The sequence below is a fragment of the Somniosus microcephalus genome, chromosome 16, assembly GCF_052327205.1.
Source record: "Somniosus microcephalus isolate GS21.2 chromosome 16, FLI_Smic_1.0, whole genome shotgun sequence".
Taxonomy (NCBI): Eukaryota; Metazoa; Chordata; class Chondrichthyes; order Squaliformes; family Somniosidae; genus Somniosus; species Somniosus microcephalus.
Genome location: NC_141002.1, coordinates 19,948,968 through 19,967,430, shown reverse-complemented (window position 1 = coordinate 19,967,430; position 18,463 = coordinate 19,948,968). Strand labels below are relative to the sequence as shown.

General features: G+C 42.3%; 1 protein-coding gene across 7 annotated transcripts in view; it reads right to left on the bottom strand.

Annotated features, from left to right (window-relative positions):
• caprin2 (caprin family member 2) overlaps positions 1-18,463 on the bottom strand; it is a 68,378-nt gene that overhangs the window by 23,782 nt on the left and 26,133 nt on the right. For 4 of the 7 annotated variants that reach the window (XM_086008642.1, XM_086008641.1, XM_086008635.1 and 1 more), the window contains 4 exons: positions 16,466-16,600; positions 14,133-14,316; positions 13,580-13,768; positions 785-879 (listed from right to left, as the gene is read on the bottom strand). In XM_086008642.1, coding sequence (XP_085864768.1) covers positions 785-879; positions 13,580-13,768; positions 14,133-14,316; positions 16,466-16,600 — 603 coding nt within the window. The remainder of the gene's footprint in view (positions 1-784; positions 880-13,579; positions 13,769-14,132; positions 14,317-16,465; positions 16,601-18,463) is intronic. The other 3 variants (XM_086008636.1, XM_086008639.1, XM_086008638.1) reach the window with 3 other exon arrangements.

Sequence of the window (18,463 nt, the reverse complement as noted above, 5' to 3'; positions counted from 1 at the left end):
AACCTTGTTCTACTCTTAAACCAACAGAACCCCAAATATTTAACTTTTCCCCTTTACTTAAACTGCTTAAGTAATCTTATCAAGAATGATTTAAAGAGAAATAACAATTAAAGAACTCTCACACTTACCCAAACTCTCAGCACTGAGGGTGGAGAAAGATTCGGGTTGATGGCTCCCATTGAGCACCATCACAAGCAAGACTGGCTCAATGGCAGCCTTCTGTGCAACAATTTTTACAATTCTATCAAAACTACATACAGGAAACTCTGGTATCCGGCACTGACGGGACCAAGCTGGTGCCGTACCATCAAAACTGCCATAGAAACCAGCGCTAATGTTAAAACATACAGAGCTTGAGCTCAGTGTGAATCAACAAACCCCAGCTTCAAAACAGTCAGCCGCAGCTTAAAAGCATCTCTGTAGTAAGCAACAGCTTCAGCTAGACCTTAGAGCCTGACTGGAAAAAAAAAAGCAACGAGAAGTAAAAAACTTGCAAGAAACGGCTCCTGAATTTTGCCGGTAGGTAGCGCTTTCCAGACATTTAACCTCTGGTTAAACAAAAGTTTCCTGTAATAGCTATTATCAATCCTAAACAAAACTTTCATTTGCCACAAGATTTAAAAGTATTGGTCCCTTTCATGAAACTGCCTCTTGAAAGGAGGTAAAGAAAGTGAAGCTAGTGAACTCGATCATTAAAATATTCTGCAGGGAGCAAGAGGGCCAGAGAATTATGAACACTTGCATAATTTAATAATTCTTCAAATGGCACACTCTGCATTCTTACCCTTGGAGTATATGGAATCCCAGGGTACTCTCGACTTGGAAAAGGTCCATATGTTCCACTGCCAGGTATGGGAATTCCTCTATAGCCGTCAAATCCTGGTGAGGAGGGAACACATGAGTTAATTAGCGTTCAAGCTTTCTTAAGCAGAATACAGAAGGCTTTATAAAAAAAAATGCACAAAGCGAGATTGGAGGGGATTTGTGATTTTGAAGGGCTCCCAATCAAGTTGGAGGCCAAATATTTCTCCCCATTTTCAGGCCTCAATTTATTAAAAAATACACCAGCATTCTATGGGCCAGCTCAACTGCTACCCATTGTCCCAAAGCTGTGCCACAGTTTTTAAAAGCTATTCTAGCACCCATGCTCTATCTTGCAGTCTCCCACGACATGCAAGGAATGCATGGCCTATAGAAAGGAAATAAAGGCAAGTCATGCAACAGGAAGGGGAGGGGGAAAAGCAGTGCACGAGAGATTTAAAAGCCTCCGCCACTGCAGAAAAATAAACACCGACTTCCCTGAAGAATACACCAATATTAAATCACATGTAATGATTGGCTGGTTTTTGCTGAAGCCATCCATCTGGCCTCAGTCGAGTTTGTTGGGCAACAGAAGTGCTCCAAAGCCCCTTAAACCTTCTGATCATAAAGCAGGGCAATACGGTAATGAAAGTGAGTGGAGGAGACAGAGGAAAACCAAGACACAGGTCTACAAGGCCCTGGTTGATTACTGGCAGCAGCTGTTAACAGTTTCACTCAAGATCACAGCACACTTTGATTAGCCACAGCCAAAACTGGGAAAACCCACCTTGCTTCAAAAAAGAATTAACTGAAAATAGATCTAGAGGCTATCCAAGGTGAATACCAATTTGCGAGCAAGATGTGAAAGATATGCTGAAAGGTGGCAGCAGCAGCTGCTAATCTGGACATTTGAAGAGTCAATCCAGGAGGAAGAGTCAGTTTAAAGGTCTACCCTCTTGGATAGAAGAGGGAAACCCTACTATAGGCAATCGCCAGCACATGAAATCCACACTTCTTGGACTCTCAGAATGGTCAAAAGCTTGAAATTTAGTGTTACCCATTGCACACTGCAGCCAAACCCAAGACATACTATGTGATTCTCAAATTTTCCAGATTCTCATTTGTAAATTACCTTTTGTATTTTTGCCTCAAGGTTCTGTAAACATTTGAACATTTTCCCCAGACAGGAAGTATGAGCTGCAGAAGCACCAGGCTCAGTTTAATGGGATGACGACTACACTCAATAGGCGCTCCACTGCCAACTGTCTGAAAGTTGAGGCACTTGAAGTTCTATGAATTTTATTTTTTTTTATAAAATAGATGGACAAGAGAATTTTATGAATTTAACACCAATACTGAAGATGTAAAGCAATGTGCACAATACCAGACTGGAGGATTAGGCATGGGAGGGAGAAATAAGGATACATTTTAATCAAAGTGAGTTGATGGAAGTATGGGATTCACAAAAAATCAGTACTGCAGCTATCAAAATAAAGTTAGAAATTTTGTAAGCTTTTGCACCAAATCAGAATGAGTCCTGGTTAGGACTAAGTTTTAGTTCAAAGTTAGACTAATCCCTCTGATCAAGTGAAGTTCTTCAGAGTTAGAATATTTTAGAAAATCCAATAGGGGCCAGCAAGGAGGCAATTATACTATGATTCTAAGTCACTAGACCTAGATGGAAAGATTGCAATTCCCACATTTAAAACCCTGCCCAAGTTGGGCTAACATTCCTGAAAGCTTGAACCATGCATCAAACTACCATTATGTTCAGCATTGCTCTTATTTCAGGTGTTTGGAAAAAAAGGAACCCGCCCATTCCAGAAACTACAGGCCCATTTCACAAAGTGCTGGAAACAAACCACAACATACTGAATTGTGTCTACCACATTATACACAGTAATCAGGTAGGATTGGAGAAAGGCTCTAGTCAGACACAAAGGAAACATACACAAATTCCCCACCATGGATGCCTAAAAAGGCATTTGGCAAGAGTGTATGTACCTGATCTATAACTGGATACATTGAGTTTTAGCCCAAACGGGTAAGAATTATGTGGCTCCTCCTCTAGCTTCTAAAAAGGAAGATTGGCACCTTGAGCTGACTTGAGTACAAGGCAAGAATGTCTTTCATTATTTGTTAAGGGCAGTCCTTCTAAAGCAGCTATACAAAAAGGTAGATGGTGAAGCAATATAAAGCTTTTATGCTAACTCCATATTCTTAGTCGAACCATCCGACCTCCTTCCTGTATGGAGGGTGGGATGGAAAACAGTTGCAGCATTTCCTTACCTGGTTTTGAAATAAAAATTGCTTACTTGATACAGATTACTGCTGGGAGTAACAAGATAGTTTAGGAACACTACCAGATAAAAGGGGCACATGCCCAGGTTGAACTATATTGTTACTGTAGTATGATCCTAGAGGTGCTGGCACACTGAATTGGGTAGGTAGATATTCCCATACCCATTTGGACAGGGAAACTCACTAATCCAAGCTGAACCAAACTAAAATGCTGGAGGGTGGGGAAGAAGAAGATATGAAGGGTTGATGGAGCCTACTGGAAACAAAATACAACTGGTCATTTGAAACAAGGCAAAAAATGGGATTTCCCCATAGTAGAGAAGTGAGCTGGCTGGAATTGGAAAAGGGAAGGAGTGTGGGGGACACCAAGGCCCCTCCCTTAAAATTTTATACTTCACAAGCTTGAAGATTAAAAACCATCTCTTGCCTGTGGTAGGTCACATTCGGTCACAGCCCAGATGGGGAAGTGTTAATTATTTTGAAAAGTGGGACTTGTGGTTAGGGCTGTGCTGCAAGAAGGGTTTCTTCAAATCCTTCCAACAATAAGTAAGTGTGTTGCCCATAAGCAATTCACATTCTTGCAGTCTAGAAGCATCAAGAGGATCATTTCTGGATCTCTGAACTTTAGCAAGAAAACAGTTTAAAAATGTAATTCCATGCAAATACAATTCATGTAGAAGTGTTGCTTTTGGATTTAGTGAACTTAGTTAAAATCTGGATTTCAGCAAAGATTTGAGAAAAAACCCCAACCATTGGAGTCATGATCCTATAATGGAGCAGTAAGCATTTAAGTGGATCCAGTCATTGTGGCTTTATTGTGTTGGAACAATGTTCACTCTGAACCAACAAGAGTTAATTCAAGGAGCCTAAAGCAGACTTAATTTAATGGCTCCACTGGCCAGCCTCTTGCCAAGGAAGGAGTACAGGTATTGATTGCAAAAATTACATCTGCAAGTAAAGGATGTGGTCTACTTACACGAAAGCAGAGATGTTAACCGGAGGGAAAAAAAAAATCACTATAAAAGGCAAACCCCAACTTTGTACCAGCATGTTATGCATTCAATGTATCCCATATTCAATTGAAAGGATATGTATTGCTGTTGGGACTCTGAAGTTGGTACCTTTCTTGCACATTGTGGCACAATCGTAATACTCATACTTTGCTCAAGTGAAAGGCTTTGGGGGGGGGGGGGGGGGGGCGCCACGGGAGAACAGAGGTTAGTACGGTCAGGACAGAGGCCGAGCTATCAACAGACTTAGTCCATTTGTTATGATTACCAGAGGTGAATGCTCTGGTATTCCACCAGGTGATGTGAATAGAATCTTAGACACATGGTCCTGGCATTGGCACTCAAAGGAGCCATGAGCACACTTGCACTGGGCCAATACAATCAAAGAATATGAATCTAGAGACAAGTATGATGCATTAAAGGAAGACTACACCACTAGATTTGGATCAGATGAGAGCCTTGAGTACAGGTTAAGATACAGATGGGGTCTGTAGTGTAGGAGAAAAAACCCATTTAGTTCAGAATGAGTTCTATTCTGGAGTAGAACAGAACACATCTAACAAGTGCTGGAAATCAAAAAGGCTTTACACCCAAAAGAGATAGCATTTTCTGTTTTTAGGAACAATCTGAACAAGAGTAGGCCTTCCAGCCCCTTGAGCCTGTTCCACCATTCAATTAGATTATGTAACGAGAAAGGATTAATTAGCAATCTTGTTGTACGAGGCCCCTTGGGTTGGAGCGATCATAATATGATCGAATTCTTCATTAAGATGGAGAGTGAAGTAGTTGACTCAGAAACAAGGGTCCTCAATTTAAATTAAGGAAACTACGATGGTCTGAGGAGCAAGTTGGGCAGCACGGTGGCAGTGGTTAGCACTGTTGCCTCACAGCGCCAGAGACCCGGGTTCGAATCCGGCCTCGGGCGACTGTGTGGAGTTTGCACATTCTCCCCGTGTTTGCGTGGGTTTTCTCCAGGTGCTCCGGTTTCCTCCCACAGTCCAAAGATGTGCGGGTTAGGTTGATTGGCTATGATAAATTGACCCTTAGTGTTAGGGGGATTAAATACGTGGGGTTACAGGGATAGGGTGGGATATGTGTTGGTGTAGGGGTTACGGGGATCGGGTGGGATATGTGTCGGTGCAGGCTCGATGGGCCGAAATGGCCTCTATCTGCACTGTGGGGTTTCTGTGATTGATTGGGGAATGGCATTCAAAGGGTTGATGGTGGATAGGCAATGGCAAACATTCAAAGACCGAATGGATGAACTACAGAAGTTGTTCATCCCAGTTTGGCACAAAAATAAAACAAAAGGTGACTCAACCGTGGGTAACAAGGGAAATTAGGGATAGCATAAGATCCAAGGAGAGGACATACAAATTGGCCAGAGAAAGCAATAATCTTGAGGATTGGGAGCAGTTCAGGATTCAACAAAGGAGGACAAAGGGATTAATTAAGAAAGGGAAAATAGAATATGAGTGTAAGCTTGCAGGGAACATAAAAACTGACTGTAAAAGCTTTTATAGATATGTGAAGAGAAAAAGATTGGTGAAGTTAAGCGTAGGTCCCTTGCAGTCAGAATCGGGGGAATTTATAATGGGGAATAAAGAAATGGCAGACCAACTAAATACATATTTTGATTCTGTCTTCACAAAGGAGGACACAAATAACCTCCCAGAAATACTGAAGAACATAGGGTCTGATGAAAGGGTGGAACTGAAAGAAATCAGTATTTGCAGGGAAATGGTGTTAGGAAAATTGATGGGACTGAAGGCCGATAAATCCCCAGGGCCTGATAATCTACATCCCAGGGTACTTAAGGAAGTGGCCCTAGAAATAGTAGATGCATTGCTGGTCATCTTCCAGAACTCGATAGACTCTGGAACAGTACCCATGGATTGGAGGGTAGCTAATGTTACCCCACTATTCAAAAAAGGTGGCAGAGAAAAAGCAGGGAATTATAGACCGGTAAGCCTGACATCAGTAGTGGGGAAAATGCTAGAGTCCATTATAAAAGATGAAATAGCAGAGCACTTGGAAAGCAGTGACAGGATCAGACAAAGTCAACATGGATTTACAAAAGGTAAATCATGCTTGACTAATCTACTGGAATTTTTTGAGGATGTAACTGGTAAAACAGATAAGGGAGAACCAGTGGATGTGGTGTATTTGGACTTTCAGAAGGCTTTCGATAAGGTCCCGCATAAGAGATTAGCGTGTAAAGTTAAGGCACATGGGATTGGGGGCAAGGTATTGACTTGGATAGAGAACTGGTTGGCAGACAGAAAGCAAAGAGTTGGAATAAACGGCTCTTTTTCCGAGTGGCAGGCAGTGACTAGTGGGGTACCGCAAGGATCGGTCCTAGGACCCCAGCTGTTCACAATATATATTAATGATCTGGACGAGGGAATTGGATGTAATATCTCCAAATTTGTAGACAACACAAAGCTGGGTGGGAGGGTATGCTGCGAGGAGGATGTCGTGAAACTCCAGTACGATTTGGACAGGTTAGGTGATGTGCATTTGCCATGTTTCTGCCCAATGTGGATAAATTGGAGGGTATCCACTTTGGTGGCAAAAAAAGAGGAAGGCACATTATTTGAATGGCAATAGATTGGGAGAAGGGGAAGTGCAGAGAGACCTGGGTGTTCTTGTGCACCAGTTGCTGAAGGTAAGCATGCAGGTGCAGCAGGTGGTTAAGAAGGCAAATGGTATGTTGGCCTTTGTAGCAAGAGGGTTAGAGTACAGGAACAAGGATGTCTTGCTGCAGTTGTACAGGGCCTTGGTGAGACCGCACCTTGAGTATTGTGTGCAGTTTTGGTCGCCTTACCTGAGGAAGGACGTTCTTGCCATGGAAGGAGTGCAGCGAAGATTCACCAGGCTGATACCTGGGATGGCAGGAATGACGTACGAGGAGAGATTGTGTCGATTGGGCTTATACTCACTGGAGTTTAGAAGATTGAGGGGATCTCATCGAAACCTATAAAATTCTGTCAGGCCTGGACAGACTAGATGCTGGAAGGATGTTCCCGATTGTCAGAGTCCAGAACCAGGGGTCATAGTTTAAGGATAAGGGGTAGGACATTTAGGACTGAAATGAGGAATTTCTTCACCCAGAGTGGTGAACCTGTGGAATTCTCTGCCTCAGAGGGCGGTGGAGGCCAGTTCATTAAATATATTCAAGAGTTGGATATATTTAATGAAAAGGGGATCAAGGGATATGGGGAGAAGGCAGGGACAGGGTACTGAATTTCAATAATCAGCCATGATCTCATTGAATGGCAGAGCAGGCTCAAAGGGCCGAATGGCCTGTTTCTATGTTTCTATGTTAACTCCAGCTACCGGCCTTGGTTCCATAACCCTAACCTAACAAAAGTCGATCTCCATTGAAATTGTCAATTGACTTAGCATCAACAACTAGAGTTCCAGATTTCCACTACCATTTGTGTAAAGTGCTTTGACATCACCCTGAATGACCTAGCTCTAATTTTAAGATTATGCCCTTGTTCTTGACTCACAGCAGAGGAAATAGTTTCTCTTGACCCTATCAACTCCTTTAAATCATCTTAAACACCAGTTAGATCACCCCTTAATCTTTTATACTCTAGGGAATACAAGCCTAGTCGATGCGACTGGTCTTCAATTTAACCCTTGGCCCTAGCATCATTCTGGTGAATCTGCACTGCACCCCCTCCAAGGCCAATATATTCATCCCAGAGTTGCAGTGCCCAGAACTGAACAGTATTATAAATGGAGTCTAACCAGAGTTCTGTACAGCTGCAACAACTTCCACCCCTTTGTATTTCAGCCCAAAATAAAGGCCAACATGCCATTAGCTTTTTAATTATTTTTTGTACCTGTTCACTAGCTTAGTGACTCCTCTACTTGGACCCCTAAATCTCTGCTCATCCACTGTTCCCAACTTCACCATTTAGAAAACACTGCTCTCCCTTTCTTGGGTCCAAAGTAGAGGACCTCACACTTTCCCTTCCCACATTGTGCAAAACTGTGGCAGATGGAGTTCACTCACTTAATCCATCAATGTCCCATTGTGACTTTCTGCTCCCGTGTACACTATTTACACCAAGTTAGGTGGCACAGTAGTCAGCAAATTTGGATGAACGGCTTTCTATTCCTTCATCCAAGTCATAAATTAGGGGAAAGCTGGGGCCCCACTACAGATCCCTGGGGGCACCACTAGTCACATCTTGAGTACCTACCCATTATCTCTACTCTCTCCTACCTCAACCAATTCTTTATCCAAGTCAATAGGTTGCCTCCAATTTCATGCACTCCCATTTTTAAGTCAAGTCTGTGTGGAACCTTGTTGAATGCCTTCTGAAAGTCCACATCAATAACATCCAGACACTCCCTTATCTACCATGTTTGTTACCTCAAAATATTCAGCTAGGTTTGTTACACAGGACTTCTTTACAAATCCATGCTGGCTCTTGCCAATAACTTCACTCTGTCCAATAGATTCTAGTAACTTCAACAGAAGTCAGACTAATAGGCCTATAATTTCCTATTTATCTCCAATAGTAGAGTGGCATTGGCAATTTTCCAATCTAAGGGGTCAATTCCTGAAGAGTGTTTTGGAAGATCATGACTAACATCAACAATTTCCTCACCCATTTCTTTTAATACCCTGGAGTGGAAACCTTAGTCCTGGAGATTTGTCTATCTTTAATCTCATTAGCTGCTCCTCCTCCATCATTTAAAAAACTTATTGAATCTAGTCAATTCATCCAATTTATTTTAATTTTCCCTGTATCCCTGGTACTTTGTATCAGTCTTCACAGTAGAGAATGAGGATAAAGTAGCTATTTAGCAAGTCTACCTTTTCTGGATTTCCAACTAAAGTATCATCAGCATCTGTCATTAATGGACCACATTACTCAGCCACCCTCTTTTGTAAAAACTTGTGTTGTCCTCGATATCCCTTTTGCAGTTCTAACTACTTTTTGTATCACTTTGTTCTTTAGATCTCCCAGTCAGCTGGATCTCTACGGTTTGCTTTATTACAAAATCCTGCCTTTTAGTTTTATTTTCTCTCCCTTCCTTTGTTGACCAAGCATGTTTATTTACACAAGTAGACCTCTTGCCCTTTAAGGTTATGTACAGACCTTGTATTGTACCAAATAACCTTTTAAACATCTGCTGCTATTCAGCTGTAGTTTTATCCAGTCTATTGGTCAATTCCTGCCTCACCCCTCCAATATCATTAAATTTAAATCTTAGTTTATGACAACTCTTCCCCTCAAACCCAGTATCAAATTCTCATATGGTCACCGTTGGCTAGGTGTCACCTTACTGAGATTTTTGACTAATTCAGGCTAATTACTCATCACTAAATATGGACTGTTAAGTCTGGGTTGTTTCTGGTTTATTAGAAGGGTTAATTAGAAATGGGGTAGAACCAGGTTTATTGACCATCTGTGCCACATTTTAGGATGTGGCTGTTTAGATGGGCTGGACAATTAGCCTGTCAAAACTGGTTACTCTAGTTAGTCTTCAACTGTTCACAAGTTTGTGTAAAGCACTACAAATGTATCCTTGAAACAAGAAATAGGAGAAGGCCACACAGCCCCCTTGAGCCTGCTCTGCCATTCAGCAAGATAATGGCTGATCTTCAATCAACTCTGCTTTCCCACCAGATCTCTATATCCCTTGATGCCCTTAGAGTCCAAAAATCTAAATTAATTCAGCATCCACAGCCCTCGGGATAAAAAATTCCAAAGATTCACAACCCTTTGAGTCAAGAGATTTCTCATCAGTCCTAAATGGCCGACTCCTTATACTCAGACTATGCTCCTAGTTATAGACTCTACAGCCAAGTGAAACAGCCTCTACCCTGTCAAGCCCTCTAAGAATCTTGTGTTTCCAATGAGATCACCTCCTAAACTCCAGCAAGCATAGGCCCATACTACTCACTCTCCTCAGGAATGAACCTTTGTTGCACCACCTCAAAGTACATCCTTCCTTAGGTATGGTGACCAAAACTGTACACAGTACTCCAGCTGTGGTCTCACCAAAGCCCTATATAATTGCAGCAAGACTTCCCTACTCTTATACTCAACCCCTGGCAAAGGCCAACACTATTTGCCTTCCTAATTGCTTGCTGTACCTGCATGTTAACTGTTTTGCGACACCCAAATCTCTCTGCACACCAACATTTAACAGTTTCTCACCGTTTAAAAAAAGTCTGCTTTTCTATTCTTCCTGCCAAAGTGAATAACCTCACTTCCTCATTATACTCCATCTGCCACCTTCTTGCCCACTCACTGAATCTGTCTCTATCCTATTGCAAACTCTCCTCCTCACAGCTTACTTTCCCACCTAGCTTTGTAAATTTCAGCAAAAACAGAATATGGAACTTAGAATTGCAGTCTTCCAACCAAAAGTTGTAATTGAGCATGGCACCAGGCAAGTTGGATCCATCTTACTTGTGGTTGTAGATTGGATGTCAATTTGGAAAAGCAGCTTGATCTACATCATCTAAAAGCACTGATTCTAGTGAACACTGCAATCCCAGCTCAGTAGCCAGAGAAGTTGAGAAATTTAATAGACAAGTCTCAAAAAAACCTGTGCATCTAAAGAGACTTCATAAATTGCTACATTATAGTAGAAACTGTGAAAGCACAAGATGTCATGCGGTTGCCACTTTGTCCTATTGCAATGTATTAAGATGTGTAGCAGTGTTCCAGTAATACATTAAGCACAGCCAGCACCAAGTTAGGAAGTGTACAATCTTATTAAAAACAGACCAGCACCCATTAGGTTCATTTCAGTCCTGACCTTCGAGGAGGCAGCAGTGTCAGCCCCATTAAAATGGCCATGAACAGGGATGGCTGCAGAAGTCATCCAGAATTGAATCACATGGTTTGCAACCTTGGTGTTATATTTGACCCCGAATTGCGCTTCCGACCACATATCCACAGCACAACTAAGACTGCCTATTTTCACCTCTAACCACCTGTCTCCACCCATGCCTCAAGCTCATCCATGTCTTGGTTACCTCTAGACTTGACTATTCCAACAAACTCCTGGCTGGCCTCCCACATTCCACCCTACATAAACTTGGTCATCCAAAACTTGGCTGCCTGTGTCCTAACTTGCACCAAGTTCCATTCACCCATCACCCCTGTGCTCACTGACCTACATTGGCACCTGGTTAAGCATCGCCTGGATTTCAAAATTCTCATCCTTAACTTCAAATCCCTCCATGGCCTCGCCCCTCCCCATCTCTAATCTCCTTCAGCCACACAAACCACCCCACCGAGATATCTGCACTCTAATTCTGCCCCCTTGAGCTCCCTGATTAATCGCTCAACCATTGGTGGCCATGCCTTCTGTTGCCTAGGCCTCAATCTCTGGAATTCCCTCCCTAAACCTCTTGTCCTTTAAGATGCTCCTTAAAACCTACCTCTTTGACCAAGCTTTTGGTCACCTGCCCTAATTTCTCCTTATGTGGCTCGGTGTCAAATTTGTGTCTTAATACTTCTGTGAAGTGCCGTGGGACATTTTATTACATTAAAAGGTGCTAGATAAATACAAGTTGTTTTCTTCTGCCTCTTCCCATGACAAGCAGGCCAAGCACTTGGCATGCTGATGCCATTTTCATTGCTGATCTGTATGGACCTTCGACTCCAAGGAAGATTTGCAGCTACAGTGAAAGTAAATTGCAACTCCACATTGGACATGTGGGGACAAGTTTCCCCCTACCCAAATAGGTCTCAATCCCATGGTACAAAGTGTAGGCTAATTAATTTCAATAATTCATGTTAATGCCAATATTTGAAGCTAGATTCTTGCACATCTATCACCCTCAATAGTGTGCGGTTTTGTACTTCACATTTCAGTTTGGGATGGAGACCTGTTGCACCATGTAGTTCAACCACACACTTCAATGGCAACCATTGCTCATGTGCTTTCCATCTGGGAACACATTACTCCAAAATTTGTATCCCTCTTGCTTGAGCCTTCAGATATGTAGGGTCGTCACTTCAGCACACAAATGGAGAACCCAACTTGGGATCACATCCCATTTCCCCCAGCTGCTTAAAGCATAGGTGTAATAGTACATAGATGCTCAAATTCTGTTGGCGTGGTAGGATGCCAGTTTGAACCAAGTTTCACAACCAGTTTCTACTCCAAGTGCAGGCCTGAAAAATCTGTGCGAGACCCAATTCAGGCTTCCCTTTTGTACACCATTTGAGTAAGTCAGCAAGTAGCCCATTCCATTATTTATCTCCAAGAACTGAAGAGCGAAGGGATAAAAAAAGGTGCAAACAATTGGACTCTTCAGTACACCACAGTAATACTGTGCCCTTTGAAGTGGCACATGTACATTAGGAGTTACATATTAGTGAATCTACAGCACAAACTGGTCTATGTCAGCATTTACTCTACACAAGCCTCTTCCCACCCTTCCATATATCCTTCTATTCCTTTCTCACGTGCCTCTATAGCTTCCCCTTAAATGCATCTGCACTATTCACCCCAGCTACTCCTTGTAGTTGCGTTCCACATTGCCACTTTGGGTAAAAAAAAAAGTTTCTCCTGAATTGCCTATTGGATTTATTGGTGATTATCTTACTTATGGCCTGTAATTTTGGTTTCCCCACAAGTGGAAACATCTAAGTGTCCTATCAAACCTTCATAATTCAAGACCTCTAGAAGAGGTTAAGGGGTGACCTAATAGAGGCAACACTAGATTGCTCAATGTATGCAGTGTGTAATGCCTACCTCATTTCTTTCTTCACCCTTTCCTGCACACCAGTCATGTCCAGCCTTTGGGTATCTACCTGGATGTTGTCATGCCACTACCACCTGACGAGACAGTGCTCAAGTGCTGTAGGTGGCAACAGTCCGTTACTTTAACAGTTTAGCCAAGGGGAGTAAACATCTCCTAGCCTGAATTGCACCAAACTGAATCAGTGCATCTCAATCAGAATTCATCTTTGTACCATATTCACTTATTACTGCAAACTCTTGTGCTGAAGCAAACATTAGGTGTTACAAGCCAAATGCAATATAAAGTGTTCAGGGTTGACCACAACCTGCATTCTCCAAAGCAAACATTGCAATCCCAACCAAGAACTACAAGACAGGCATTTGAGAATGAGACACAAACAGCAATTAGATAAATTTTTGATGGATATAGGGCAGGACACCAGGAGAATTCACCTACTGCTCTTCAAGTAGCAACATAGGATCGTTTACATCCACCCTAGAGAGCAGACAGGGCCTCGGTTTAACATCTCAGCCAAAAGATGTCAGACAGTGCAGCACTTCCCTGGACCGTCAGCCTGAATTGTGTGATCAAGTCTCTTTAGTGGGGCTTGAACCCACAATCTGACTCAGACAAGTGCTGCCAACTGAGCCACAGCTGACACCTGTCCCAGTTTATGAGTCTATAAAGTAACCATTCTGTGCTAATGTGTAACTGAAGCGATTCTATACTGTACCTATTTGTACACCTTTGTATCCATTGCTAGAACTGCGGTACACATTAGCAATTCCTCTGCCACCTCGTGCAGATCCTCGTATAGCACCTCGGCTCCCAAAATAGGCTTGGTTTGGTCTTGGCAAAGTATTATTTTGCTGACTGTGGGGTAGAAAAACTGGGGTCCCATTGGCAACTGATATAGTTTCTTCTGTTCAGAAACAACAAAGCTAAAGTAAATTTAAACAGCATTCAAGTACAAAATCTTTATAGCTCAAAATTACACAGTATCACAGGCATCTCTGAAAATGCACAATCTTGATCTACAGCTTCAATGGGTTGGGGGGGGGGGGGGGGGGAGGGAAAGAAATAATGTAACTGGAGTATTTAAATAAAAACAGCATACCTCCATACAGGTTCTTAATCAAAAGAAAATGCACTCATTTCTAGCCATTAATCCATGGAACATCAGTTACTACTCAAGTTAGACCCCAAAGGGTCTTTCATACAAGATATTCAAGTACACTTCAGATAGCAATACTTCAATATGCCCAACATATCTACAATTTTAATACCTGTTAAAGAATCTTGTGTCAGTGCATTTTGCTCCACAATATGCGAAGACTGGAGAGATATGGGCTGAGGTGGAGTTTGAGTACTAGCTGTAATCAAACTTTGATTATAGACAGGGGAATATGGAGCATCAGATTTCACTTCCTGCTCACTTCGTGGAGGCAGCGGTGCATTCACATTGAACACCTGCAAAGCAATGACAAGTTATATTTTCCATTCATTTCACTTTATGTAAGCATTGTATTTTGCACTGTTCACTTTCTCTAGTCTCCATGACATGGATGGGTTTTACCCTTGGCGTCCCAGTCACATTTTGGTAACAAGAGCACCAATGAATGTCTTCCATCATCAGTACTTCCATTTGCTTCGAATGCAAAATATGGTGTGGAAAAAGTTTACATCCAGTTTGAGTGCAAGAATGTACCAGTCACCCATCATTTCTTCAGATAATAAAACCTAGATACAATATTGGGTTTTCACTACTGCCAGACCAGGGAGCTTCAAGCTGTGATAGAAGACCAATCTTGGAAACCAAAACTTCAGAAAGGCTACCCCACCCACACATCCACAAGAGGAATTTGCACCTAAACATTAGAAAACACTTGGTATTGTGGGTCACATGTCCATTCCCATAGTAGAATCCTATGCCTATAGGAAGGACTACAGGAGTTGCTACAAAACCACTGATCAAACAGCAATTTAAGTGAAAGGCCCTAGGACAGTAACATACCCTCCTCTCCCCATCCCATATTCTGCACCCCTGGAAGTTTGAGTGTAATTTGACAATGCCATTAAGCCATGGGCAAGGTACACATTCCCCCAACTTCTATGCCTTTCCATTCAATCTTTCCAGACCAAACACCACTTTGGCATCAGTTTGATACTGGAGGTAGAGGTTGCAAATTGCCTAAACCACATTTTAACATTCAGAACTTGGCCAGTTAGTTTAGCACTTTCAAATATTGAAGATTTATTATTGACACTGATAGGTTCAAGTTGCTGGCAATGGACAAGGCTCCAGGACATGGCAGGGGATTGCCAAATTGCTACAGGAGTCTCTTCTAGGTCCCTGATTTACACTTTCCATAGATGTCAATGGCATCAAGTTTTAAAACAATGAGATCAAGTAATCAAGAAGGATCTGTACATTGGTATCTCAAGTACAGGTGCAAATCTTGTGTACAATAGATGGTCCATCATTAAATGGTGAGAAAAATAAACTGGGCCAAGTTGGGCCATTTTCTTAACCTACAGAAAGGGGATGCAGATACAGCCAATTACTGGGAGGCAGCTCAAAGGGCTTTTCAAATGTTTTAATCTTGTGTAGCTCAAAGACTACACTTAAATATTGCATGCTAGACAGTTAGAGAAATTACATTGATGACTTGGAGAGTTCAAAGAAAAAGAATGGTGGCAGAAGTTAAAAGGACACCAAGTGATTTAAAAAAAAAAAAAAAAATTCATTCAGGTCTGAAAATAGTTGAAAGTCAGTCATAAATACAGGTTACAAACTGACAAACTCAACTTCAGATCAGGACAGAAATAGCAATCTGGTGAATAAATGTGACCATCTTTCCCTCTCCCACAACAAAGCAACAAGTCAGTAAATGCCCCCTGCAAAAACTTCAGGGGAATAAAAAAAGTTCTACTTTAAGATTGAGAAAAATATTGAACAATGCTCCCTCTACTGCTGAGGCCATAGAAGTGCCACTTGACAGCAGATACTGACTTAACTACACTCAAACTACTTTGCCTCATTATTGCTACTTCTCCAAAAAGCTTCTTAAAGCCAGCTTTCCTCCATCTCATGCAGTAGTCACTCCTCCCTCTATTGAGGACTCAAATGTTCAATTACACAAGAGGTACTCTAAATTGAGGTCAAAGGCCATCAGGGGGTTGACCACCATCAGGTCAGCAAGCGGTTCTAGAAAGCAACTTTAAAAAAAAAACTCCCTTAAGAGAAACAAGGTGCAAAATGAACAGAAACAAACACCACTTGGTCTACTGGAAGGGCCAAGTGTTGTGGTACAGATGTGTGTTCCTACACTGGCAAGCTAGAAGCAGGCAGTGCCAACTCAACCAGACAAAGCACCTGTTAGGAGTCAGAGCATCTCCTAGTTTGACGTGTAGTCACCCTAAACTGCTGTCACACTTTAAAACTCCCTCCAGCAAATTCAATTTATACAATAGGTGCCCCTAGAGGGATGCAGCAGATGGCAACCACCATTCCCTCTAGCAAAAATGGTATTGGGCAATATTTGCTAAATGTCTATGCATGGACAGAGAGAGAAGGACAACAGTTTGTCCAAGTTAAAACCAGTTCTCAGCCACTCACAGTCTGCATAGCCTGAAAGGGTGTGGTCTTCATGCTAATTGGAGAATTGCTTACTGGAGTCTGGAGTACCCGTCCTTGGGATGCTGGAGTTATTGCTGTGCTTGAGGCAGTCTGGTCGTTAGGCAGAGCAGTCACCTGGTGGAATTGATAGATAAGGAATAGTCAGACAGCAATAAATTGGTTTCAAATCCAGCCACTTAAGCATAACTGCCAGAAGTCAGCATTTTCAACAGGACAAGTCATTAGTCAACAGTGCTGGAAACAAGTCTATGCTGACTGTAGGACAACCAGCCAGCATATTTAATGCTGAGCCAGGTTTTTAAAAAAAAGCCAGATTTGAAAAATCACTGAACAGTGTTTCAGACTCCAGTGGCATTAATATCCTTGCCGGGGGGGGGGGGGGCATATTCTGGTGCAATTTAATCTCTTACAAAATGCAGAAGTATTTCATGGGCAATGAAAGTCAGTAAAGACTTGCAAAATTTCAAGATTCCTGGAGCCATCTGCATCATGGCTTGAATTTAAAAAAAAAACCTCTTGCCCAAGCAATAGACATCAAAGTATCAAACAGTCACAGCAGATTCAGACAAGGACAGCAGTGGGGTGGGAAAGGGAGAAATGATGCTGGATTCCATATAGTCTTAGGCTTGCTACTTCAGACAACATTCAGCAATTGCTGTGCACAGGTAGTCAGGCACCAACCAATACATGGTCAGAACCAAAACAAACTTGCAGTAAGACACAGGCACAAAAAAGGTGCACGGCAGTACAACTTTGTTACCTCTGGTGAAAAGATAATGGGTCGGATTTTCCAAATGGAGGCTTCCTCTGGAAAAAAAAAAATCTACGCACTTACCTGCTGGCTCTGTAGGTCCCAACACTTCCGCTCCTAGGCCTCTCGCGCAGAGGCCCAGGTATCCCAGGGGCGCAGGCAGTTCGCAAGCATCCCTGGGATCATTTGGGCCATGGGGAACCAAAGAAGGGAATCCCCTTCACACTTTTGGCAGGTCTCTGCATATACCTGTCAAAAGTATGAATGGGGATCACAAAAACATTAAATACATTTTTTTTAAATGTATTTAAAATTAATTAAATTAAATATTTTAAACAAAAATGTAATTGAAAAAATTAGGTTTTTTCCAGGGCTAAAAATAAACTTACCTTTAAAAGTTTTAAAATTATAAATGAGTGAAAGTTTTTTAAACTTTCTGGTAAAAGCAGGCCTTACACCTGCTTCTACAAGGTGTAAGATTTTTAAAGGTTTTCAAGCAGGTGGAGGTTCTGCAGAAAGCAGAACTATACGCCCACAGAGGCCCATCTCCCAGGCAGGCGGATAATCCGTCAAGAGGATTCGTGACAGATCGGAAGTGCCGGTTTTCAGCACATGCCTGAAACCAGCACTTGCGAGGCCCCTACGGGCGTGTGCACAGCTTGTACACACCAGTGGGGGTCAGAAAATACAGGCCAATGAATCCATTAGCTTCCCCACTTCTCTCCCCCCTGACAAGTACTCTGCCTTCTTTACAGCAACTGCACCAGAGTAATGCACATGAAACACTGCCAGACAGGGAAATATATTTGCTCTGTTCAAACAGAGGGTCACTATAGATAAAGGCAACCCATCACTATAGAAATGCACGATTGTCTTGTCAGTTTGAGGAAACTGACGACTCCAGCACAATGGCTATTTCATCCTTGCAGTAGAAGCATTTGATCCTATGTGCACTGCAAAGTGTCCTTTGGATTCAGAAGGCTGTACTACCAACATTTACATAGAAACATAGAAGATAGGAGTAGGCCATTCGGACCCTCGAGCCTGCTCTGCCATTCAATGAGATCATGGCTGATCATCCAAATTCAGTACCCTGCTCCTGCCTTCTCCCCATATCCCTTTAGCCTTAATATATCCAACTCCTTGAATATATTTAAATGAATTGGCCTCCACTGCCTTCTGTGGTAGAGAATTCCACAGGTTCACCACTCTGGGTGAAGAAATTC